Source organism: Nuphar pumila, chromosome 14, assembly GCF_984573655.1.
Source record: "Nuphar pumila chromosome 14, dmNupPumi1.hap1.1, whole genome shotgun sequence".
NCBI lineage: Eukaryota > Viridiplantae > Streptophyta > Magnoliopsida > Nymphaeales > Nymphaeaceae > Nuphar > Nuphar pumila.
Genome location: NC_143262.1, coordinates 11,752,730 through 11,780,249, shown reverse-complemented (window position 1 = coordinate 11,780,249; position 27,520 = coordinate 11,752,730). Strand labels below are relative to the sequence as shown.

General features: G+C 35.9%; 1 protein-coding gene across 1 annotated transcript in view; it reads left to right on the top strand.

Annotated features, from left to right (window-relative positions):
• LOC149816389 (uncharacterized) overlaps window positions 1-27,520 on the top strand; it is a 52,885-nt gene that overhangs the window by 19,784 nt on the left and 5,581 nt on the right. Inside the window, exon 5 of the mRNA XM_089988226.1 lies at window positions 15,366-15,439. Coding sequence (XP_089844352.1) covers window positions 15,366-15,439 — 74 coding nt within the window. The remainder of the gene's footprint in view (window positions 1-15,365; window positions 15,440-27,520) is intronic.

Sequence of the window (27,520 nt, the reverse complement as noted above, 5' to 3'; positions counted from 1 at the left end):
GGGAAAGAAGGTGACGCCCCTCCCTCCTTCTAAATCTCTCCCTCTTCTCCTCTCTTTCTTTCTATGTTATCCTCTCTTCTCTCAAATCCTCCCATATCCAACGATTCTCTCTCTCTCCTATATTGGACGACTAGAGGACGAACTCCATTGTTGGAGCTCGGAGTTTGTTCGACTCCGTACATGTGACTAGAACTGGATTTGCTTATTCTTTCCGTACACCAAGGTAGGATCTTTTTTCAAGTGTGCATGAGTATCGGGCCAGCATGTAGGACCATGCTGAACTACACTCCGAGGTATTGTTGATCCTTGCAGTGAAAACATCAACACATTAAGGGTGCCAAAACTATCAAAATTATAAGTTGTCCTATTTGGATTGGATATTTAACAAAACTCTATTATTTGCATCTCAACTCTTTGATAAATTAATCCTGAATAATTTCAAGCACACATATAAAAGACCAAACATTCATAAGTACAACAAAATCCTTGGTGTATTTGCATTTCATGGAGTTATACAGAGAGTGCCAAAACTGTCAAAATTATCTTCAACAACGTCAACGTCCATGCGTTATCTTATCTCTAATAACAGTAACGTGCAAGGCTGGAGGCAAATTCACTTTTGTATTTTAAGATTTCAATTTCAAATATTTTTTGTAATCTTCCTAATTTATAGAAAGATGTTATATTGTTGTTGTAACCTTTCTATTATGTAGAAAGTCATTTTTCTTTTTAGGTTGTTGCACATATTAGGTTGTTGTAAAAGTGAAAACATCAAGGTTTTTTGAATAACAAAATTGAATTAATTCTTTTCACATGGTATCATAGTGTGTGGGATATTTCTAAGGTACTGACCTCTGGTTTTTAGTAACCTTTCTGATAAGACGAGTGAAGGTGGTAGGTTGACGCAGAGCAGCGGATCTGGCAATGTGGGATTAGGCCAAGCTATTGGTGAGTCGAATGATAATTCATGCTTTCTGCATCATTTAGATAATGCAGACCAAATATTGGTTATCACCCCCCTCACGAGTGATAACTACGTGTCATGGAGCCATGCTATGACAATAGCTCTTTCAACAAAACATAAATGGGTTTTGTTGATGGTTCGATTGTGAAACCAGATGCATCTTCACCCAACATTGTTGTTTGGACCTAATGTAATAGCATGGCCCTTTCATGGGTCTTGAACTCATTATCAAAGGACTTAACATAAAACATTATATATGAAGAAACAACAACTAATTAATGTGTAGAACAAACTTCATGAGCGATTTTCTCAAACCAATGAACCACGATTTTTTGAAACTCGTCACTCCATTATGACACTACATCAAGAAAATCTCTCTATTACAGCTTATTATATGAAGATGAAAATGTTATTGGATAAATTGTCGACATAACTTGCCTTCTCTGCATGTGTTTGTGGAGATTCCAAATCTCTCTCCGATTTACTCCAGCAAGAAAGGCTCATGGATTTTTTAATAGACCTAAATAAATCCTATGCTTTCGTGAGGACTTAAATTTTGATCCTTGACCCATTGTCGAATGTTAATAAAGCCTACAACTTATTGTTGCAAGAAGAAAGGTAGAGAAAATTTTGTGTTATGCCAATTATTGAGAATAATATGGTTGTTGTTGTCGATCATAGTGGGAGACTAAATTAGTTCCCATAAGGCAATTCTCGTGTCAAAGGCAAAAGACAAAGAGAAAGGCTGAAATGTGACAATTGTGAAAAGTTAGGTCCCACTAGAGATCATTGCTACTATATTCACGATTTTTCATCAAAGAATGCTAATTTTCATAATCAACATGCTAACTCAAAATGCGGCAAATTATCAATCTATGAACTTCGCAGTGCAGGTCCAAACCGAGCTACCACCTTCAACCAGTGTTTTAAAACTTGCCGAGTCAACTCGGTGACTCGGCTGACTCGGCCCTCCAGCGAGTCAACCCGGCAAGCTTAACTCGGGCTGCGAAAACTCGGCTGCTGACTCGGCCAAACTCTGCCTGACTTGGGCGAGTTCTGGGATGTTTGAAATTTGATTTTTTGGGTATTTCACACACACATATTCATTTTTGTACTGAATAATACATCTTTCCCATGGACTGTCAGGAAAGATCTTTTTGAACAAATAACTGTTATAGTATATAAATCAAACAACAAAGCATTCTAGTCTATAAACCCAATTAACAAAGAATTCTATGCATCTAAAAGCAGGGATTTCTTTCAAGACACATATGGAGATTGGAGAGTTAGGACCTAAGGATTCCTTATCTGAATATCACATATTACTTTACATACATGATACAACTTCATAAAAAAATCTGCCTCTATAACTAACATTGCCCCATCACCACCCTTTCGTGGACCACTAGAGGTCCAAGCCTCCAAGGCAACTTCTAGTTTTCCACTTTATGTTCTTGTAAATGATAGTTTATCTTGTACAGTGATACTTTTCCCCAGTCTGTAGCATTTGGTGCAGCTTCTGGGCCATTTTACCAATATCATCTGTCTCTGTTTCTGCCCTTTGTCTAATTGAAATCTTTTTTATTTAAGAGCTGGGCATCATGAATCTAAGGCCTGCAACAATTTCACTTTTCCTAACCTCTAATCTTAGGCATTGAAAATTTTATTCTATCTTCTTTCGAGCTGCTAATAGCTGTTTGAATTCTTTCAAGGTGATGCATGGATCTGCCATTCTCTGTACATTGCATGATCCAAGTGACTGCAATCCATAATCACACAGGATACCAGTGCCATTGGGATCATGTAGTTCCCAAGGGCTATGAAGGTGTTGGCGTGATGAATCACTCTTGTTCTGAATAATACATCTTTCCCATGGACTGACAATTTAAATATTGTTTTTCTTTTAAAATGAAAAGTTAACAAAACCCGGTCCGAGTCACCGAGTTGACCCGCCGAGTCACGAGTCATTAAAGAACGAGTCGAGTTCCGAGTCACGGGTTTTAAAACCTTGCCTTCAACCAGCAGTCTCACTCTTCAGCTCAGCTCATCATGGACCAATACAACAAATTCTTCTCTCTCATATTAAAAGGTAAAGAACCAATGGTGAACATGATAGATAATCGTTTTGCAAATTTAATTCATTTATTTTCTAGCGCATGGATCCTTGATTCTAGAGCTAGCAATCATATGTGTTGCTCATTACCCAAGCTATCTTCAATTCAACTCCACTGTTTCAAACCTATTAGGCTTTCAAATGAAATACTTTCTTATGTGACTCATGTTAGAAAAACCATTATTTATCCAGATATTATGTTAGACCATGTTCTTTATGTGCTATAATTTGAATTCAATTTAATCTCTGTTAGCAAACTCATTGAATCCTTGAATTGTGATGTTTATTTCTTTTCTACTCATTATGAAATCCAAGACCCACAATCAAAGAGGATGATTGGTGTGGGTAGGGTGCATCTAGAACTATATTATCTAGAGATAGAGCAAAGCCAGATTTCCACCGTTCATGTATCTCCTCTCACTCTATGGCATTGGCGACTAGGTCACCTATCTTCTTAACTCCAAAGGCATTTGTCCCAAAATAATGAGTTGATTTCCTTTAATAATTATCAATGTGATGTTTGCCCGTTAGCGAAACAAACTCGTTTACCTTTCTTCGATAATGACTCACATTCTTCTTGTATTTTTTTTAATTCATGTTGATATTTGGGAAGGATATCATATTCTATCTATTACTGGAGCACAATACTTTCTTATTGTTGTGGATGATTTCTCATGTGTCACTTAGTTTTTTTTGATGTGTTTCAAATCTCAAACTAAGAAATCACTTCAAACCTTCATCAATATGATTAAAGTGTAATTTAACTCATAAGTTAAATGCATTTGGTCTGATAATGGTTCTGATTTTTTTTTCATGATATGCAAATTTTTTTATCTACCAATGACATTTTACAAAAACACTCTTGTATTTCGACACCACAACATAAAGTTCTTGAACATTACCACGTGCACCTACTAGAAATTGCTAGAGCCTTAAGATTTCAAGGAAATTTACCAAGCAAATTTTAGGGTAAATGTGTTCTCATCGCAACTTATTTGATAAACAAATTACCTACCTCAGGATTGAATAACAATTTCGTTAAAACTCCATATAAAGTGTAGCACAAAACCAAACAAAAATAGAAGTTTTTGGTTGCTTATGTTTTGCCTACAATAACAATTACAAACACAAATTTGATGCTCGTATGCGCAAGTGTGTTTTTGTTGGGTATCCACATGGATAAAAGGGCTATTAAGTATTCGATCTTGAAAAAAAATATTTTTTTGTGTCGTTATATCATTTTTCATGAAGATGCATTTCCCTTTCATTCACATGTTGAAAAATCTCTTAGTGACCATGTTTTACCCATTCCTATCTTAAATGGCGAAAATCAATACCCAAAACCCATCATATCTAACCTATAAAATTAGGCCCACATCGAACCAAATGAAAGTTCACCTGAAACCGAATCCATTCCGCTTTCTATAGAACCATATCTATGTAAGAAGTCTACCAGAACCAAAACCAAAACCAAAACCAAAACCAAACCTATGTACCTAAATTACTACTATTGTTTGTATGCCACACTCTACGTACACACATCAGATTCAAAGGTAAAGGGTCCCTCCTTTCTACTCTCACATTAATCTTTTTTTCCAATTTTCCTGAGGAACGTGTAGCTTTTTTGGTTTCTATTTATTGTCATTATGAACCAAAGGATTATCACATTGCTGTAAAAGATGAGAAATGGTGTGAGGCCATGAGAGCTGAGATCATGGCGCTAAAAGAGAATAATACTTGGACTATTAATAGCTTACGCTTTGAAAAGAAATCAATTGATAATAAATGAGTTTTCAAAATTAAATATAAATATGACAGATCCATTAAAAGGTACAAGGAGCACTTTGTGGCTAAGAGGTACACGCAACAAGAAGGACTGGACTATCATGATACTTTCACCCTAATCAACAAACTTGTCACAATGAGATGATTATTATTTGTAGCAGTCATTTCTAATTGGCCCTTGTACCAATTAGATATCAATAATTCATTTTTACACGGGAATCTGAAGGAAGAAATATACATGCGAATGCCACCCGAATATATCAAAGAGGGGGAAAAGCTTGTTTGTCGCCTAAACAAGTCTCTTTATAGCCTCAAACAGGCGTCCAAACAATGGTTCACCAAGTTTTCACAAGCTCTAAAGAAAGCGAATTTTAAACAATCTTTGGTTGATTATTCATTTTTTTTATTAATAATGGGAACCAGGAGGGTATTCTATCTTGTCTATGTTGTTGATGTCATTATTATTAGGAATGATTTGCTTCTCATATCTAAACTGAAGGCTTTCATTTATAAGCAGTTTCACATTAAAGACCTAGAAAAATTAAATGTTTTTTAGGAATTAAGGTAGCCCAATCCAAAACAGGGGTATTCTTGAATCAAATAAAGTATACTTTGGATCTATTGAAAGATGTGGCATATCTTGGATCCAAACCCAATGACATCCTAATGAAGCAACACTTGAAATTGGTTTATACAAGAGATATTCATAAAGATCCAACTTCATACTGAAGACTCTGCAAAAGCTTATATACTTGACCATTAAACGACCTAACATCACATATTCGGTCCATATTATAAGCCAATTCATGCATGAACCTCGTCAACCTCATTGACATACAACCACGAAACTATTTAAATATTTGAAAGGAACTCTTGGCAAAGAGATTCTATCGAGTGCCAATAGTACCATGCAACTTTCATGCTACGTCGATTTAGATTGGGTCGGTTGTCTTATCATGAGGCGATCTACTACTTGATATTGCATATTTTTAGAGATAACCCTCTATTTTAGAAAACCAAGAAACAAAACATTGTGTCACAGTTATCTACAAAAGCTGAATATAGATTTATGACCATGGCCACCAGTGAGATCATTTGGCTAAGGTATTTATGTTAAAATGTACCTATTATATATATATATATATATATATATATATATAAATTCTGTATATTACATCAATACCCGATAGGGGTATTTTTGTAATTTCACATAGTTGTTTTAGAAAACAACTATTTTTCTTTTTTGAATAAATGTAATTTTTATTTTTATTTTTTCAATTCTTTTTTTATTCTTTTTTGAGGACCTAAAGGGGCTCCAACATAGAAGTCGTTGGAGCCCCCAACGGTCACAAATGTGACCGTTGGGGGCTCCCAACGACTCTATGGGAGCCCCCTATTGGCTCTCCTTTTGAGGCCCTTTGGCCCTCCTTTTTCCTCCTCTTCCTCTTGTATAAATAGGGGTGACCCCCTTGTGTATTCTCATCTTGGAGAGCTTCTCTCTCTTTTCAATAAGAGGCTTTGTATATTGTTGCCTTCTTAAAGGCTTGTGCTTGTATTGTCTCTTCGTGGACTTGTGATATTTTCTCTTTTATTCATTATTGTATGTGCTTGTATGCACTCTTTATATTTCCGCAATATCTCATTACATGGTATCAGAGCCACTCGATTCTTGAAGGAAAGGTGTGGTTCGTGTATCTCATTTTTTAGTGAACATCTTCTCACTTCTTGGCAACATCATGGAGACAAAGATTGATCTTTCTTTCAAGCTCAATGGAAAGAATTATATGATGTGGGCATCGACAATGCAGAATAATCTCAAAGGAAAGAAGCTTTGGGGTTATGTCATGGGGACCGTTCCGGAACCTAAGCTTATGCTCACGAAGATGGAAGAAGATCAAGAAAAGGCTCTTGAGGGAGATGCTCGTCTCAAGGCCATTGAAAATCATCAAAAGGAAGTGGAAGATTGGGAAAGCAATCACGCAAAAATCCTTGCGTGGTTTATGAACAATGTGGAGCTTAAGGTATGTGCTAATATAGCTAAATTTCGTAGAGCCAATGAGGCTTGATCCTTTATGAGGGTTATGTATACCCAAAAGGATCTTGCAAGAGCATACTTCTTGCAAGAAAAAATTAGAACCACCAAGCAAGGTGATTCTAGCATTCAAGACTACTATAGTGCCCTAAACCCACTATGGGATGAATTGGCTCTCTTGGAGCCAAAGTGAGTTTCTATGGAAGATATTGATTTAAGACAAAAACAAATGGAACAAGAGCGATTGTTTCAATTTCTTTTTGGGCTACGTCCCGAATTTGAGCAAGTGAGATCCTCACTTCTCCATAGATCTATTTTTCCTCCTATTGAGGATGCTATTGCCGAAATCACTCAAGAGGAGACAAGGCTTGGCATGAGTAAGCATGTTGATGAAGTCCTTGCCGTATCCAAACCGGGTAACAATGTTAGAACCTATAAGCCTCCTCATTTTGGGAAACAAGGGAACTACAATGGAGGAAGAAAAATGATTGTTTGTCATTATTGCAATGAGCTGGGTCACATTAGACCCGCTTGTCCTAAGCTTATTGAAACCTTCAAGCCTAAAGTAGCCTCTCTTGAAGAAACCACCACCAAAGAAGATGAAGGCAAAAACAATGACATCAAAGAAGCTCTTGGACAAATATCTATGGCTCTCCAACAAATGCTAAAAGTTTCTTCCTCCACATCGGGTGCGGCTATTGCTTCATCATCTTCACTCGGTACGTATTCTTGGATCCTTGACTCTGGAGCTTCTTTTCATATGACCCCTCATGAAAATGCACTTGTTGATGTTTGCACCAATTCAAAGGACTCTTGTGTCTCAACGGCCGATGGAACTTTTTTGAAAATTTCAAGTATTGGCTCTTTTAAAGATTCACAAAATTTTTGTGTTCCAAAAGTAAGAGTTGTTCCCAAATTAAATTTAAACCTTTTTTCGGTTTCTCAAATTGCCGACCATGGATGTGAAATATCTTTCTCATCTAATGGTTGCTTTGTGCAGGATCTCCGGTCCAGGAAGCGGATTGGGCAAGGCCATAGAAAGGGAGACCTCTATTATATGGACCATCTTGATCTCCCTACAAACTTTTTTTGTTCTTATGTCCAAGAAAAAAATATGGAAACTTGGCATAAAAGACTTGGTCATCCAAGTTATTCCAAAATGTATCTCTTTCCTTTTGAAAACAAATTTTGTAAGGAAAAAGAAATTAATTGCAAAGATTGCATTTTTGGAAAAATGAAGTCTATTCCTTTTTCAACTAGATCTTTTCTCTCATCAAGGCCTTTTGAATTGATGCATTCAGATGTTTGGGGTCCTTCTTCGGTTATGTCTAAAGGGGGCTATTCATATTATGTTACGTTTATTGATGACTTTACTTGGTATGTTTGGATTTATTTCCTTAGTCATAAGTCGGAAGTATTTACTTTCTTTAAAGATTTTCATAAAAAGGTTAAAAATCAATTTCAAAGTAACATATCTATTTTAAGATCCGATTTCGGTGGTGAATACTTATCTCACGAATTCCAAAACTATTTAAACCAAAATGACATTTGTCATCAAAAGTCATGTCCTAGGACTTTTCAACAAAATGGCCTAGCGGAAAGAAAACATAGGCACATTATAGAAACCGCTAGAACATTATTTGTGTCTAGAAATATTCCAAATTTTTTTTGGGCGGAAGCCGTTCTTACCTCAACCTATCTAATCAATAGAATGCCCTCTTCTAAGTTAAAAAATGCTTCTCCCTATGAGAAACTCTTTAAGTTTTCACCCGATTTTAATCGACTTCGTATTTTTGGTTGCAAATGTTTTGTCCTACTACATAAAAGGGATAAGTTATCTCCAAAAGCAATTGAATGTGTATTTTTTGGATATGGTGAAAATAAAAAAGGGTATAGATGTTATGATTTTAAGAATGATAAACTATATGTTTCAAAAGATGTAACATTTCTCGAAGAAGAAAACGGTTTTGATAAAATAGAAGAGACAAATGAAATCGATAATATATTCTTATATGATCTTATTGATGACATACAAGAAGATTCTCTTGAAAACATAGATGACACTCACGAGGTATCCCCTCTTGACATAACACTCTCAAATGATAGTAATTCAAATACAAATGTTCATGATAGTGATGCCAATATAAATGTTTACTCAAGAAGAAATCAAGAAAAACCTATTAGTGCCCTCGAAAAATACTCTCAAATTTCCGAATCCATTGAGGAACCACAAGTTAGGCATTCTTCTAGAATATGAATACCCCCAAATAGGTTTGTATCCTATGATTCTTTAACTCCCAACTATCGGGCATGTTTGATAACTCTACATTCTTATTTTGAACCGGCTCACTATAATCAAGCTAAATCTATACCTCATTGGGTTGAAGCAATGCAAGTTGAACTACATGCTTTAAAAAAGGCCAATACCTGGGAAGTAGTTGATCTACCCTCACACAAAAAACCTATTGGTTGTTGTTGGGTCTTCAAAGTTAAAACTAAAAGCGATGGCTCTTTAGAACGATATAAAGCCAGATTAGTTGCTAAGGGATACTCCCATGAATATGGTATTGATTACGAAGAAACATTCGCCCCCGTAGCTCGTATGACTAGTGTCAGAACCTTAATAGCTGTCGCATCAACCAAAAAATGGCCTATTTATCAACTTGATGTAAAAAATGCTTTTTTAAATGGAAGTTTAAGTGAAGAAGTTTATATGGATCCGCCACCCGGAATAAATATTAAGCAAGGTCAAACACTTCGGCTTTTAAAGGCATTATATGGTCTTAAACAAGCCCCTAAGGCTTGGTATGATCGTTTTAGTGATATCATGATAAAATTAGGATTTCATTCTTGTTATACTGACACTGCTCTTTTTGTTAAAAATGCAGGTTCTAGTATCGTAATTTTGTTGCTTTATGTTGATGATATGATTATCACTGGAAATGATCAAAGTAGTATTATTAATGTTAAAAATATGTTGAAAGATAATTTTGATATGTCTGATTTAGGTTTTCTCAGATATTTTCTTGGAATTGAGGTTGCATATTCTTCTAGAGGATATATTTTGTCACAGATGAAGCTTGCTGCAGATATATGTTCTAAGTCTGGGATTTCTGATGATAAGAATGTAGAGACTCCCGAGGTTATTAATGCCAAATTGCGGTTAGAGGATGGGGTTCTTCTGGAAGATCCCACACCGTATAGACAAGTCATTGGGTCTCTTACATATTTGACCATCACCAGACCAGATATCACTCATGCGGTTCACTCAGTCAGTCAATTTCAGCATGCTCCTACAACCGTGCATATGAGTGCGGTTCTCCGAATCATCCTCTACATTCGGAATACCATCAATAAAGGGCTATTTCTATCCTCCTCTTCCCCTTCGAATCTTCTTGCTTATACTGATGCAGATTGGGGAGGTAATCCCAATGATCGAGTCTCAACTACTGGTTTTTGTGTCTTTTTAGGGGACTCATTGATTGCCTGGCGATGCAAGAAGCATCAGAAAGTTTCACTATCATCCACTGAAGCTGAGTATCGGGCGATGGCAACCACAACAATGGAACTTGTATGGCTTCGCAGTTTGCTTAAAGATATGGGAGTTGATATTACTGAAGCCTCAAAGCTGTGTTGCGACAATAAGAGTGCCATCTATATTGCGAGCAATCATACTTTTCATGAACGTACGAAACATATCGAAATGGATTGCCACTATGTTCGTGACGAATTTTTACGAGGAACTATTGCTCTGCCATATGTCACTTCAGAATATCAGTTGGCGGACTTCTTCACTAAAGCTCTTCCGGCTCCTCGCTTCATGTTTCTTCTTGGCAAACTTTCCGTCATTCCCCCGTAAAGTTTGAGGGGGGGTGTTAAAATGTACCTATTATATATATATATATATATATATATATATATATATATATATATATATATATATATATATATATATATATATATATATATATATATAAATTCTGTATATTACATCAATACCCGATAGGGGTATTTTTGTAATTTCACATAGTTGTTTTAGAAAACAACTATTTTTCTTTTTTGAATAAATGTAATTTTTATTTTTATTTTTTCAATTCTTTTTTTATTCTTTTTTGAGGACCTAAAGGGGCTCCAACATAGAAGTCGTTGGAGCCCCCAACGGTCACAAATGTGACCGTTGGGGGCTCCCACTCTTAAAGGCTTGTGCTTGTATTGTCCCTTCGTGGACTTGTGATATTTTCTCTTTTATTCATTGTTGTATGTGCTTGTATGCACTCTTTATATTTCCGCAATATCTCATTACAATTTACTACAATATCTTGATTTTTCTCATATTACACCTGCAATTTTATACGGTGACAATCAATCTACTTTGCACAATGTAGCAAATTCAGTTTTTCATGAACATACCAAACGCATCAAGTTCGATTGTCATTTTATTCGTAAAAAAACCGTAACATATGATTTCTACAAAGTATATCCCAAGTAAACATCAGTGAGCTGACGTTTCCACCAAAGCACTCGGACGAGATTCAATTTTTGCTTGACAAGTTGAGCTTGATTCATCCTCAAGCGCCAATTTGAGGGGTTGTGTGTAAACACCCCAAAATTTTCATTTTTTTTAAAAATTTCCTTTTTGCCCCTAGGACCCATCTTCTGAGACGTTCAGAAGATCCATTGTGTCAATTTCTATATATTTCTCGGATTCAACTGCTGAAGAACCGAAATCCAATTTTATTTTCCATATTTGACCCAATCTCGGATCCAGATCTGATATCTGAATCCAATTCTGAGTCCGAATCTTCTACTTTTCAAAAATAAAAAAATCAATTTTCTGAATGGCTCATTTCATCCAGATCTAATATCCATTTGGATCCACTCTTCTCTGCTCCTCAATTTGAGATCCAAACTCGAATAATTTCTTAAAATCCCGGATCCAGATCCATTTTAAAACCTAGGTTTTGAAATCTAACCATGTAAATTTCACAAATTCTCCTTTTGTAAAAAACCCTCAAATTTTAAAGCAAAAACATTTTATAAAACCTCATATGGATCTTCTCCATAATGTTCTTAGGTCTTTCTTTCAAAAACTTAAAAGAAAAACTTTCAGAAAAGGGGCTTTAACCTCATTTTTGAAAACCTTCCTTTTGAAACCCTCTTTCTGAAATTTCCTGAAATAGCAAGGGACCTTTTCTGAAATTTTTGTAACGGTCTCACCTTATTTAAACGTCCATCGGGGGAGGCTCTCGGCATCCGCTCTTCACCCTTCCACCCTCTCTCGATGATCCATTTTCACCCTTTCCCCTTCCTCTCGATCATCCGTTTTCACCCTTTCCCCCTCCTCTCGATCATCCACTCTTCACCTCTTCATCTTGCACGATCCATCTTTCACCCATCCATTAGGTATCGAGCTTGAGTTAATTCGTCTGGTTGAAAAGGAAGAAGATTGAACTCTTCTTTCCTCCCTCTTCCCCTCTTCGATTCTGAAATCCATCTCTCACACGATGCCTCTCTCCCCATTCCCTTCCTCTTTTCTCTGTCTCCTTGTCGCCTCCAGTGAAGAAGCCCCGTCTGGTAGCAGTAGCACTCAGCAGGAGTGTTTTCCTCCTCCCAGCAGCAGAGCCACGGTAAGTGACTATTCCCCTTTCCTTTTTGCTTTTCTGTAAAATCCTTCTTTATTTACAACATTTCCTTGTTTTGATTTCGTTTTTTTTTACTGTTCATCATAAGGCATAATTGGTAGGATCGACCTGCATATAGCAGTGTCGATCCACCTTGATTACATTCCGACATTTGTTTTCTCCTCTTCACAACTCATTTTCTGAATTTTCTTGATTTTGCGTACGTTTTGCATAGTTTGCAATTCATTTCTGCATCTGCATAATTTACTTTCTGTTTTAATTAGATTTCATCATCATCCATTCCTGCATCTCATTATCATCGGGTCTGCAAGCTCTGTAGCTTCAGATCCGTGCCAAAATTTCATTTCATCTACACCCTCTCCACATTGCTGACATTTCAATTTCTGGTATGCAACGCATTGCTCTATTTTCATTCATGCATTTTCCTGCATTTTCTGCATCATGGTTCATTTTTTTTTTCCGTTTCTGAGTCATTCATCATTGAACGGCATCCCCTTTTCAAGTGTAAGGGGTGCCTTCATCAACGTGAATATAACCTTCATACAATAGCCTCCTACCTTAATCGTATTGCATTTCTGAATTATGTTTCATTTTGTAATTTCGGATGCGCATCGTATCATTTTAATATTTCTGTGATTTGCTGTCTAATGTTTAGTATCGTTTTCCTCATTCAGTAAATTTCAGTTTCAGCAGCATCATTTGCATTTGTTCCGATTCAGTGATCCATCTTCACCACGAACGATCTGCTCGATGATTCTTCTGTTTTGTATTTTCCGTTTCCATCACCTATTTGCATTTCTTAGTCCGTTTGTGATTCAGCATCAGCATTGATTACCTGCGGAAATTGATGCTGGATTTCTGTATGAAATTATCACCTGTGTCTGGTCTGATCAACGCACTCCGTATTCCACCATTTCATCGGCATCAGATGCAATCAATGTCAATTCCTTCATATTGCATCGCTTTTCTCCATTTTGCATTTATAACCTTCCTCTGATCAGCATCATATGTTTTTGCTTTTGCCTGCCAGGGCATCTTAATCATTTCATTAATTACATTTTTGTATTAGCATCATAACATTCAGCACTCATTAGAAACTTTAGTCATTGCAATTTCCCTTTTGGCCACTTATGATTCCTGTACAATTCCTACAACCGATGTGGTTTTTGATCTGTAGTTATTTTTCATTTTTTTCATGCATCATGCTTAGTTGCATCATCATCGTTTTATCTTTTGTTTCATACTTTCTATCCAAGTAATTTCTAGTGTTCTTGCCCCTTGGTATTTTTAGATCATTAAAGATGTATTCGTTTTCTAGTGTTCTTTCGGGGTTTTAATTCCTTTTTCTCTTTCTTTTAAGACTCAGACAAATTCATCTTATCTTATATCAATGAACTAAATTGAGGAATAGGAAGATATATGTTCTTGGAAAATGTTTTTACCAGAGTCCTTTTCATGATTCCTACAGCAAACTATTCTTTAATGGCTTCACAAATCGATCCAGATGATAGAGCAAGGGTGCCATAAGGTCGAATTGACTTAAGGAGTTTGTCAAATACCATGCGAGATGTAATTGTGGCCAAGGAGGGTAGTGCACGATAATCATCAATCAGTTCACTTTCATTTTTTTTTTCTGACTACTATCACAATGACGTTTGGAGGATCAATCCATTGGATGATTCTAGATAGCATGTGCCTTTCAGCAGCAACTGTATTCTAGTCGCCTAGATGGTCTTTCTTTTTCATATGCAATATGGGTTTAGGCAGATCCCTACCAGTTCATTAATAATAAGAGATATACAAGAACAAGATTATAAGTTTTGTACATCTGGGACCAGTCAGGAGGTTTATCTTTCCAAGTGTTCATGGGACTAGGCATGGCGTACCGTGCTAGCGTAGAGCTATAGCTTTATAGATTTTTGGAACATGAATTACCTTAAATCTTTTAAATTGGTACAGGCAGTGTAATTCGAATTCATTGATGAAACCAGGACACCCTCGTACTTCAATATAGCTGTTTATGACACAGACCAAGCCTCCAAGACAAGAGGTTATAATTATATTATGTGAAGAATTGATCAATTGTAAAATTTCAGGCCACCAATCCCACTCTTTACACTATGCAGAAATATCAGCTCTTCTCCATCCTGCATAGTAAATCCGACCTGCCACTTTGAGTAGTTTAGACTGTAGATTTTTATAAAAATCCAACCATTTTTTTGAGGGGTTGGGGGGAAGGGGATACAACACCCTGCATAATACCATTGAGAGATAATAGAATGGGTAGAATTAGCTGTGATATGTTAAACATGCTCCATCACAGCAGCAATACTAGTAGAGATCATGGTAGTGAGGGGTTGGGGGGAAGGGGATACAACACCCTGCATAATACCATTGAGAGATAATAGAATGGATAGAATTAGCTGTGATATGTTAAACATGCTCCATCACAGCAGCAATACTAGTAGAGATCATGGTAGTGTGTATAATCTGCACATCTTCAAATATCATGTCGTTGTAGAACACTTGGATCCTGCAATGCGAGCATGTGTGGAATGAGGAAGTTGGCATTTTTGTCCCTGGAAGCGGTGTCTTTTGCAAGGTTTACTGCGTTAGAACGAATGCCCGTTTGAGGAGAGTGCAGATCAACATGCTTAATATTTCTTGACCTAAACCTGTAACCTGCATCTATAAATAATGAAGATACTAATTCTTGTACTGGTAATTGTTTTGGTAACTTTGCTGTTAAAATTTCAGGTGGAAGGACTCATTTATTGTGGTTTGGGATGTTACAGTTTTATGATATAGTGATTTTGCTACTACGTGCAGGCAATTATTGGCCACGACAAAGGAGGTATTGCATTTTTTCTGGGGTTGGTCATATTGGAGTACATTTGCTCTTGGTAAGCATGGGACAACTTGAAAGCTTATGAAAATTTTCTTCCTTTTTGATGAAATGCCTGAATTAAGAAACTGGGAATGTTCATTTTATGTTGATTAGTTGTGTACTTTCCTTTTAACTATTGAGTTTTTGTCCTTATATATGGCATTTTTAACTTGGAAATGGGTGTACATGTTTTACTTGCCTAGTAAGACCTTTCCTAGGTATAGGTCGTAATGAAAATCTAAAAGTTCCTCGTTGTGCAGGTTTCACTTTCTGTTTTTAGAACTCTTCATTTTTCTTTGATTATCTGAAAAAAATTCAAAGCTGTTTTAATTTTATGATTTTGCAGTATCTGCTCCATAAAATCCATTGCTTTTCAGTTCTTAAGAATGAATTTCACCTTTGACTTCAGAAAGGAAAATAGAATGGTAGCCATGCCATTCTCTTGTGTCCAAAATTTGTTAGTTTTGATTTTGTTCTTATTTTATAGGTTATAATAAGTTATCAATAAATTAGAAGGTAATCTATATAAAATTTTGAAATTCCCTGAATGGTATCCAATAGTTTATTACTTTTTATTTTCTCTTATTTTATTGGTCATACTATAAAAAAAATTGAAGGCTAATCTAGAAAAGTTTTAGAATACCCTGAATGGTATGAAATTTAAAATGCTTAGGCATGAGATAGAAACAATGTGCTTCATATTTGTGGCAGAATGTTTGGGAATATTTTGTATTAGTCTGTTTGCATGAAAGTACACAAAATGGACTGTTAAAATGTATTGTTTATATGACATTTATGTTTTGTATATATATAGTTCGTTGTGTATATTAACTGAAATACCCATCAGGGATATTTCAGTCCTTTCAGTTTGTAATAGGACGAGTTTCTTTTTTCTGTTTTTATTTTTATTTCTTTTTATTTAGTTTGACTGATGTAACAGGTGGTGTTGGGAGCTGGTCCAACTAGCTGTTGGACCAGCCCCTTAAGCATGGGAGTGGCACTCCCTCTCTTGTATTTGTTATGCCTGTTGCCTAGCATATTTGAATAAAGGCTCATATTATTTTATGTGTTCTTGCTCTCCTTTGAGAGATCATGTGTTGTCCCTTAGTGGCTCTTTGTATTTGGCCCATTAAATGCTTTTGTACTTGTGAGTGTGCACCTTTGTAGCCACTTTATGGCATTGTAGTTGTGCATTTGTTGTTTCATTACATGGTATTAGTGTTGGTGTTCTTGGGCAAAAGCTTGAAGAGGAGATTCGTATTGGTGGAGCGTTGGTTCGTTTGTTCGTTGCTTTGGAAAGCGCACCATCAAACTGTTAAAAAATAATACATATATGTATTATTTTTATTATTGTAATTTTTATTTTCTTATTTCTGTAATTTCACATTTTATTTATTTTTCTTTTTCACTTTTTGTTCCCTTTCTGTACACAGTCGGTAACTGACTGTGTCCACAGTCTGTCAAATAAGAGCCGTTGGGCTGATTCCCAACGGAATAGCCCAACGACTCTTTCAAAGTGTAATGTGTTATAAATAAAGGGCAATGGGCCCATTGTAATAGTGAATTAATGAAAGGGTTTATCCCCTCGTAGCAATAACACAGTGCATGTGAAGCACTTATTCTCCTTTGTGGTGTGAAGCTTTTTATGCTATTTTGTGTTGATATGTTTTGAATATCAAGTTATTTGGAAACTTGATTGTGTGCAAGACTTTTCACATGGTATCAAAGCTTGGTGTATGATCTACCGTGCATTGGTGGGTTGCCTCGAAAAGTGTGTTTATTCTCCTTTGTGGTGGTGATTAGTTTTTCTCTTCTAATTCACTATGGGTGAATTTTTCTCACACAATACAAGCAACTCCAACTTTATTCTGCCATTCAAACTTGAAGGAAGTAACTATAACATTTGGGCGGGCACACTTGGAGACATATTTATCAAAGGTCAAGGTTTGTGGGTATTCGTATGAGGTACTATTCTTGAACCTACTCCCAAAATTACATTAGGTGAAAATGGGATTGAGACTAGTCTTGACGAAAGAAACAAAGCCATGGAAGAATATTACAATAATTTGGATGAATGGAAAATGAATAGCAAAAATTCTTTCATGGATGCTATGTGGAGTTGAGACAAAAATTGCCTCAAACCTGTTATGCTACAAAAAGGCTAATGAAGCATGGAAATATCTTAGAGGCTAAGTCACAGAGACTCAGCTAACTGGGTGCTGCACCCGCGTCGACGCGACGCGACGCAGGTGCGGTCAACGGGACCCATGGTGTGGTCAACGCACCGAGGGTCATTTGTGTCCATTTTTTTAACAAAAAAAGATGCTCCCATGCCTCCAGCCGTTGCCACCCGAATGGGTCAAAGAGAGGGAAAAAGAACGAGGAGGCGAGGTGCTCAGCACCTCCCTCCCTGGCATACCCAGAGCCACCACGATGGTGGCTTTGGTCCATCGACCTGAGAACAAGAGTGTCGAGGGAGAAGGAGAAGAGAAAAGAAGACTTGGGGGAAGGGGGGTTTACCTGAGAGGGTCGCGGAGGGCGTTGAAGTCATCGGCGAACAAGGTGCCCATGGGAGGGGGTCAGCTGTCGAAAAAACGTCATGAGAGGGAGAAATGAGCGGTGGGGTTCGTTGGGGTTCCAGTGATTAAGGGAGCTCGAGAGGGAGGGAAACTCAGGGGGAGGAGATATAACACCCCAAGAATTTTAACCTTCATTATCGTTCAAATATTGAATTTTCGAAACCATTTTTTTTGATAAGTATAAGTAAATCACATCTTATAATGCGAAAACGATTTTTAAAAACGGTTAAGACTTTGGACGCGGTTACACTAAAGATTATAATCAAATCAAAATATACGAGATATATACATTTCAAACCACGTACAACATAAGACTGAAATATGAAGAGTTTTAATTTCATTTCAAATCGTAGTATAAAAACAATACTTGAGTCTCTATATGATCAAGTAATTAAAACGAAAACATCATGAATACCAAGATCGCAAGGTAAGAGTGGACCCTCGAGGATGCAGCTTGACCAGCCCTTCGCTCCAATTACTCATTATACTTTACCTGCATTACCTGTCCCCCATAAAACGAGGTCAGACTCTTTAAAGTCTGGTAAAGCAACCCAAACTCAAATTTAAAGAAAATCAAGCATTTAAAGGTAAATATATATTATTCATCTATCGTCAAGTGATAGACAAGGGAACAATGTCCTATGAGTCATCATTTCAAGCATTCGAATATAAAACATTTAAAAGCATTTCATCATTTAATATTCTATTCAACCTTAGCTCACATAATAAAACATAATCTATATCCATTCAAGTCATACAAGTCATCGCATAAATATATATATATATATATATATATATATATATATATATATATATATATATATATATATATATATATATATATATATGCATTTAAGATATTCATATCTTTGCATCATTTTCATATGAATTCATAATTCTTATAAATAACAAGTCAAATCACATTTGACCATTCTAGCGTGAAACACATCAATCATGATAGATAAGTGTGATATATTTACTCAGACAATCATAATGCAATCATTTGCAATGAAACTATGTAGGCATGATGTATCATTCACCTAATCAGTCAAAACTAGTTATTTGTAGGCGTGATATGTCATTCACCTATACGTTAACATAAGCGTCAGAATCATAACCTCATATCAAGATCTAAAATCAATAAGGATCTGATTATCATATCTGAGTTCAATATATAATCATGCTATAATAGAAAAGCCAAATCTATAGATTCATAACTGTCTATATCAATCAACTCAGAAGATCATCACAATTCATTATAACATTTCATTTATTCATAATAAAGATTTACAAAATCCACACCAGATCATTTGGTCTGGGAAATGTACAACCTCACAAGGAGTTATCACCCTAGATGGATGGTCTGCCTGGTCTTGGACAATGCACTTCCTCACAGGAATATACCGTCTTCACGGGCTACCCGCTCTTAGACAATGTACTTCCTCATAGAGACTTACCGCTCTAGCCGGATTACCTGATCTGGTCATGCACACCCTCACAGAGAATCCTTTGGGAACAGTTTCTCAACGGGTACCATATCCAGTGAAAACTATTGTGATACATGCATCAATACAATTGACCACTCTCAGGGTCGATAGCCATCAACACGGGCACAAGCATGTATACAATCAAAGCATCACATCATACATCACTTCATATGGCATTAAAATTATAAAATTACACATTTAACCAATAAGGTTTCATGAACCAAAGTTCACTATTGAACTTAAACATTTATCACATGCATTCATAATTTCATTTCACCTGGCATTTAAATCATATCATACAGAAGCATATTATCTTACGCATCATATCATCGCCACAAAGAACATTGCACTTCGTAAATTAAACCTCGAAGCATGCGTAAACAAAACATGAGTTCTATGCATGCATATGTGAACATGCACATTTCATAATACGAAGCAACTAAACATCAACATACATAACTCCTACATAGTTCGAGATTTGCACACACGATAAAAGTCATATGCAATTTTCACCACATGAATCGATATATCACCTTAGATATAATTGTGTAAGGGTTGGTCAAACTGTCATTGACCATCCTACCGCACATCATACACATATATTTCTCAAGCAAACAAGACATACAAGTTCAAAACAATTTATAACATTCGCATGCATTCTTCCATACAAAAATAAATGAGTCCATCATATGACAAGATAATATATATAACATTCACAATATGCATCGAACACGATTTATACATATCCATAGTAGTTATATGTGCACCATGTATCAAATTCATACAAACACACAAAGCAACATAATATGCGCAAACCAAAGTATGATGACACACATTGTGTATATATTATACATTCATAAGTGCACGGGCATTCAAACCTACACACAGGTGTACCTGCAGCAAACACGCTCCATATTCCGCTAACTACAATCATGATCTCCGAATTACATTTCTAATTTGGAGATAAAAAAACGAGTTCTTTATTTATTAATAATCCTTAAAAATTATGGGTTTTACAGGAGAGGGTAATAGAGAGAGGGAGAAGGAGAGGGACGAGCACAGGGGGGGAGGCTATCGGTCGGCACTTCGGCGAGCCGTCGGCTGGAGGTCGGACGAGAGAAGAGACCAGGGCATGCGGCAGAGGTGTGGAGGGTTTTCTCGAATAAGAAAACCCTAACCCCTATGTTGCTTTATAAAAGCACATGGGTGGGATATCCCGGGTCCAGACCTGACTCGGGTCTAACCCAATTTTTTTAAATCCTCCATTTCATGTATTAATCTGATGGTTTGATTAGAGAACAAGGGAGATAAAAGAATTCATAAAAAACATGATGGGGGTAAGTTAACTCTTAAAACATAAAAATTATATATATATATAATTTTTTATATTTTTGCCGCACCCTCGCACCCAAGTTTTTTGAAAGTGCCGCACCCCCGCCCCCGCACCCATGTGAAAGAAGATAGACTCTTCACTTTTCTCTATGGTTTGAGACCTCAGTTTGAACAAACAAGGGCCTCCTTGCTATCATCTTCGTCTCCACCTCCTATTCATGAGATTCTCACTAAACTTACTGGAGAAGAAACTAGACTAAATATGAGTAAAAATGTTAGTGTGCTTGCTACTTCTAGTAATGACCAAGAAGATGATTGCGCACTTGCCGCATCAAAACCAGAGCATCATATCAAGTCATATAAACCTCCTCATTTTAACAAGAATAGAGGAGAATAAACAATCATTTGCCATAACTGTAATGAACCTGGTCATATTAGGCCTCAATGTTCTAGATACAAGTATAGGCCTCAAGAAAAATGTGTTACCGCTGCACCATCAAAACAAGATGAGGATACTCTGAATCTCGAAGACCTCACCAAGTCATTAGCTCAACTAACGGAAGCATTGCAACCATTACTCAAAGGATCTACTTCAGGAGCAGCCATTGCATCCTCTTCTACTCCTGGATCGCTAGTCCAGGAAATTGATTGGGGAAGGTTTTAGGCAAAGGAGATCTCTATTATATGGATTTTCTTTGTATTCCAAAGGAATAATTTTGTAACACTGCCCAAACAAAAGATATACAGACTTGGGCATTCAAATATAAGAAAATTAAATTTTGTATCGGTTACCAAGAATCTTTATAAAGATAATTTTGAATGTAAAGAATGTTTACTCGGTAAAATGACAACCTTGCCTTATGGTCAAAGAACTTTTTACTCTTCAATGCCTTTTGAATTAGTTCATTCGGATGTGTGGGGTCCTGCTCCTGTTGTTTCTAAAGGAGGATTCTTCTACTACGTTGTGTTTATCGATGACTTCACAAGATATTGTTGGATTTACTTTCTTAAGTTTAAATTAGTTGTATTTGCAACCTTCAAAACATTCCATAACATGATTAAAAATAAATTTGAAAGTAAGATCAAAGTTCTCAGAACTGACTATGGAGGAGAATATCTGTCAAATGAGTTTAAACTTTTTTTAGAAAACGAAGGAATTTTACATCAAAAATCATGTCCTAGAACCCCACAACAAAACATAATTTCAGAAAGAAAACACAGGCATATTATGGAAACTACAAGAACCCTTCTTATTGCTAGAAATGTTCTTAAAAATATTTGGGATGAAGCTGCATTAACCGCAATATAACTCATAAACAAGATGTCTTCAAAAACTTTGTCAAATGAGATTGTTTTTGAAAAATTATTCGAATATCAACCTGACTATGAAAGACTGAGAATCTTTGGTTATAAATGTTATGTTTTAAATGATAAGGGAGATAAACTATCCTCTATGGCTATCCCCTGTGCGTTCATTGGTTACTCTGAAATACAAAAAGAATTTAAATGCTACGATATCAAAAATGATAAACTTCTTGTCTCAAGAAATGTTAATTTTGTTGAAAATGAAAGTGGATTTGAAGGAAACACGTCACAAGACATAAATTCTGATTATTCTTTCTTGTTTAAACTGTTGGCTAATGATGAAAGTAGTTATGTAGAATCTCCTATTGAACATAGAACAAAAAGAAATCAAAATACAACCATTGAAAGTGTAAATCAAAGTAACAATGAAGCATTAAAAATTCCTTTAGAACAAACCACCATTCATAAATCTGAACGAACCTCAAGATTTTCAAATAACTGTGTCTTATGACTCATTCTCTCCTAGACGTAGAGCATGTCTTATAGCTATTCATTCATAAATTCTGATTATTCATAGAGTGTGATAAACTTCTTGTCTCAAGAAATATTAATTTTGTTGAAAATGAAAGTGGATTTGAAGGAAACACGTCACAAGACATAAATTCTGATTATTCTGTTGTCTAATGATGAAAGTAGTTATGTAGAATCTCCTATTGAAGATAGAACAACAGTTGAACCAATAGTATACACTAGAAGAAATCAAAATACAACAAATGAAAGTGTAAATCAAAGTAGCAATGAAGCATTAAAAATTCCTTTAGAACAAACCACCTCCCGTAGATCTGAACGAACTTCAAGAATTCCAAATAAATTTGTTTCTTATGACTCATTCTCTCCTAGACATAGAGTATGTCTTATAGTTATTCATTCATATTTTGAGCCCTCATGTTACAATGAAGCAAAAAATTTATCCGAATGGATAAAAGCTATGCATATAGAATTAGGCGCTCTTAAATAAGCTAACACTTGGGAAAGTCTAAATTTACCCATTGGAAAGAAGTCCATAGGATGTAGATGGGTTTTTAAAGTAAAAACCAAAAGTGATGGATCATTGAAAAGGCATAAAGCCAGGCTAGTTGCAAAAGGATATTTTCAAGAATATGGAGTGGATTACGAAGAAACTTTTGCTCTTATTGCCCGGATGACCATAGTTCGAATGCTTGTAGCTATTTCAACTATTAAAAATTAGAATATATTTCAAATGGATGTTAAAAATGCCTTTTTGAATGAGAATCTCAATGAGGAAGTATATATGGATATTCCACCTGGATTAATAATTCCTTCAGGTAAAGTGCTTAAATTAAAAAAGGCATTATATGGCCTCAAACAAGCACCTAAAGCTTGGTTTGATACTTTTAACAATGTTATTGCTAGATATGGTTTTAAACCATGCTATACTGATACAACTTTATTTATCAAGAATTCTTCTGCAGGTATTATAATTTTACTTTTATATGTTGATTACAGGGAGTGACAAAGAAGGAATCAAGAAAGTAAAACAGTTTTTAAAAATTCTTTTGAAATGACAGATCGTGGGTTCCTAACATACTTTCTTGGTATAGAAGTATCCTACTCTAATAGAGGGTACATACTGTCACAAACAAAGTTTACTTCAGATATTATTGACAGGTCTGGACTATCGGATGATAAAGTTGTTGACACCCCAGAGTCTGTTGGAACGAAGATGCGAGCTGATGATGGAGTTCTTTTAGACAATCCAACTCCCTTCAGACAACTCATGGGATCTCTTATGTATTTGAGTATTACAAGACCAGTCATAGCTCATATTGTATATATAGCCAGTCAATTTCAACACGCTCCAACATCAGGTCATATGAGTGCAGTGATGGGAATCATCAAATACATTAGAAATACAATAAATAAGAGAGTTTTTTTATCATCTTCTTCCTCCTTAGATCTTATTGCATATTCTGATGCTGATTGGGGAGGGGATCCAAATAATAGACACTCAACAACTGGTTTTTGTGTGTTTCTAGGTGAATCTTTGATTTCATGGAGGTGCAAAAACAACAAAATGTGTCACTATCATTTACAGAAGCTGAATATAGAGCAATGACAACTACTACCACGAAATCGTGTGGCTCCAACAACTAATTTCAGATATGAAAATTCATCTTCAGAATCCTACAAGATTATACTGTGACAACAAGCGCTCCATATACTTTGCTCGGAATCATACGTTTCATGAAAGAACCAAGTATATAGAGATGGATTGTCATTTTATTCGTAAAGAATATTTAAAAAAGACTATTGATCTTCCCTACATGACATCAGAATATCAACTTGCGGATTTCTTCACCAAGGCATTGTGCTCACCAAGATTAAACTTTTTACTTGACAAACTTTCAGTGATTTCACCATAAGTTTGAGGGAGACTGTTAGAAAATAATACATATATGTATTATTTTTATTCTTGTAATTTTTATTTTCTTAAATCTGTAATTTCTCATTTTATTTATTTGTCTTTTTCACTTTTTGTTCGCTTTCTGTACACGGTCAGTAGCCGATTGTGTACAGTCAGCCACTGACTATGTACACAGTCTCTCAAATAAGAGCAGTTGGGCTGATTCTCAACAACTCTAATTAGAGTTGTTGGGAATAGCCCAACGACTCTTTCAAAGTGTAATGTGTTATAAATAAAGGGCAATGGGCCAGTTGTAATAGTTAATTATTGAAAGGGTTTATCCCTTCATAGTAATAACACAGTGCATTTGAATCACTTATTCTCCTTTGTGGTGTGAAGCTTTTTATGCTATTTTGTGTTGGCATATGTTTTGAATATCAAGTTATTTGGAAACTTGATTGTGTAAGACTTTTCACACAAACTTCTTCAACACTTTTTCCTTGCTTTCTTTTCATTCTTATCTTGATTCTTTCCTCTAGTATAGCCGATAAAGAAATTGTCAAGGTTTTAAAACCCGTGACTCGGGACTCGATTCGTTCTTTATTGACTCGTGACTCGGCGGGTAAACTCAATGACTCGGACCAGGTTTTGTTAACTTTTGATTTTAAAAGAAAAACAATATATAAATATGCACTAGAAGATAAATAGTTGAGAAATGATAAATAGTTGCTTCATCCTTGTGATTTGAGGTTTAATTTGGTTGGTGAGTCTGTTTTTCTCGGATCTAGTCATAATGATCATTCTTGTAAAGGAACATGAGAAATTCTCAGAACTGTTGATCACTTCTCCTTCTAAATCTGTTCTTTTTCTCATGCTGTTGTAACCATCTATTTCTTTTCCCCTGTTACCTTTATGTTCATCATTTATTTCAAAGAAGCTTTCTATTACAGTTGATATGCAATTTCTATGTTCTCCTTCATTGAACTTGTTATTGTAAGATGAAATGATTTGGACGTGTTGTCAAATGTGTTAGGAATGCACATCTATGTTATGTGTTGTTAAAATTTTACTGGTGCATTGTCTTTAATGGAACCTACAAGTCACGGGTTAACAGAAAATACACATACGTAGAATTGCAAACTCAAGGATGAAAGCACATAGTTGAGCGTGTGATCGATAAGACTTATATTTCCTTAATTTTTACCTTCAAAATATTTCTTATAGTAAGATGAATTGGATTGCTGTGGTCAAATCATAGTGATGGACTTCTCTTAAGTCTTGAGGTCCTTGTGATGCACACTGTAATCTAGTGACAATTATGTGATACTCCTCTCATGCTTCTCACTCACTTTTGTTGATTGCATGCTATAAAAGGCTTGATGAAATTTAGATAATGGAAATTATGACTAGGGGCATTGATGCATATCATGATATTTAAGGAAATAAATAACAGATTTCTATCTTAGAATTCCAATTATTTTCACTTGGCCTGTTGATTGGATGGTTGGGTGCAATTCTTCCTAGTGGTTCTTTAATTTCCCCTACTCTCCCTTGATTCTTCCATAACTCGTTACTCTCTCTCTCTCTCTCACACACACACACACATATTTTATAGTATACTTTGTTTACCTAGAGACAAGTATGAATGTCAGTGTTAAACACAGGTACAAGGTGTCAGACATGCCAAACTTTGAAAAATTAGATAGATAGACATGGATATAAAGGATTATACAAGCTCTCATGTTACAGTTATAACTATAAGAAGAAAAAGAAGCAAAAAAAAACATTTCAGCAAAAGATAGGTAAAAGAGGTGAGATAAAAGAGAAAGAAGGTTGCTAACTTGCTAATTCTCAACTAAGGGCCCAGCACTCGCCCGAGTCAGCCCGAGTCTTGGCAAGCCGAGTTTGCCTTGCTAGGTTGACTTGCAGGAGGGCCGAGCCGAGTCGAGTCATCATTAAAACCATGGTTACAGCAGCACGAGAAAAAGAACAGATTTAGAAAGAGAAGTGATCAAACAGTTCTGAGAATTTCTCATGTTCCTTTACAAGAATGATCATTATGACTAGATCCAAGAAAAATAGACCCACCTGAAATGAAATGGGGATCTTCGAAACACGTGCTTTGATTGACAAGAGCAAGTGTCAAGAATGACACTAAAGCACAACCCTTAAAAAGGGTATAACTGGAAACAAAATAAAAATAAAAATGTATTCTTTATTGATATGAAAAACCAATTGCTTAAGAAGCATTGGGGTAAAATACAAGAGGGGCTGCACCCCTTTATATACACAGCTGAAAGAGGACTCAATAGAGCTGTTGGGCACAGTCCAACAGCTCTATTTAGAGCTGTTGGAATGTGTCAGTCCAACAGCTCTATTAAGAGCTGTTGGACTCTGTCAGTCCAACAGCTCTATTGCTAGTCAAGTCTGGACAGGACTTGACTAGCAACAGTCATTCTAGTTCAAACTGAACTAGATGACATAAAGACAAAAAAATAAAAATAAAGGAAAAAAAATACAGAAAAGAAAGAAATTAAAAATGTATTTATATATATAATAATATAATATTATTATATATACATATATGTACAGTTTTACATTTTAACACTCCCCCTCAAACTTACGGTACAATGAGCGAAAGTCTGTCTAAGAGAAAGTGAAATCGGGGAGCAGCGAGAGGCTTTGTAAAGAAGTCTGCTAACTGATATTCTGAAGTGACATATGGCAGATCAATTATCCCGTGTAGATATTCCTCTCTGACGTAGTGACAATCCATTTCGATGTGTTTGGTGCGTTCGTGGAATGTTCTGTTACTGGCAATGTAGATCGCACTTTTGTTGTCACAACACATTTGTGAAGCCTTTGTTGCTTTAACTCCCATGTCAGCAAGCAGTCGTCGGAGCCAAACTACTTCCATGGTCGTAGTTGCCATGGCTCTGTATTCAACTTCGGTGGATGAGAGAGATACC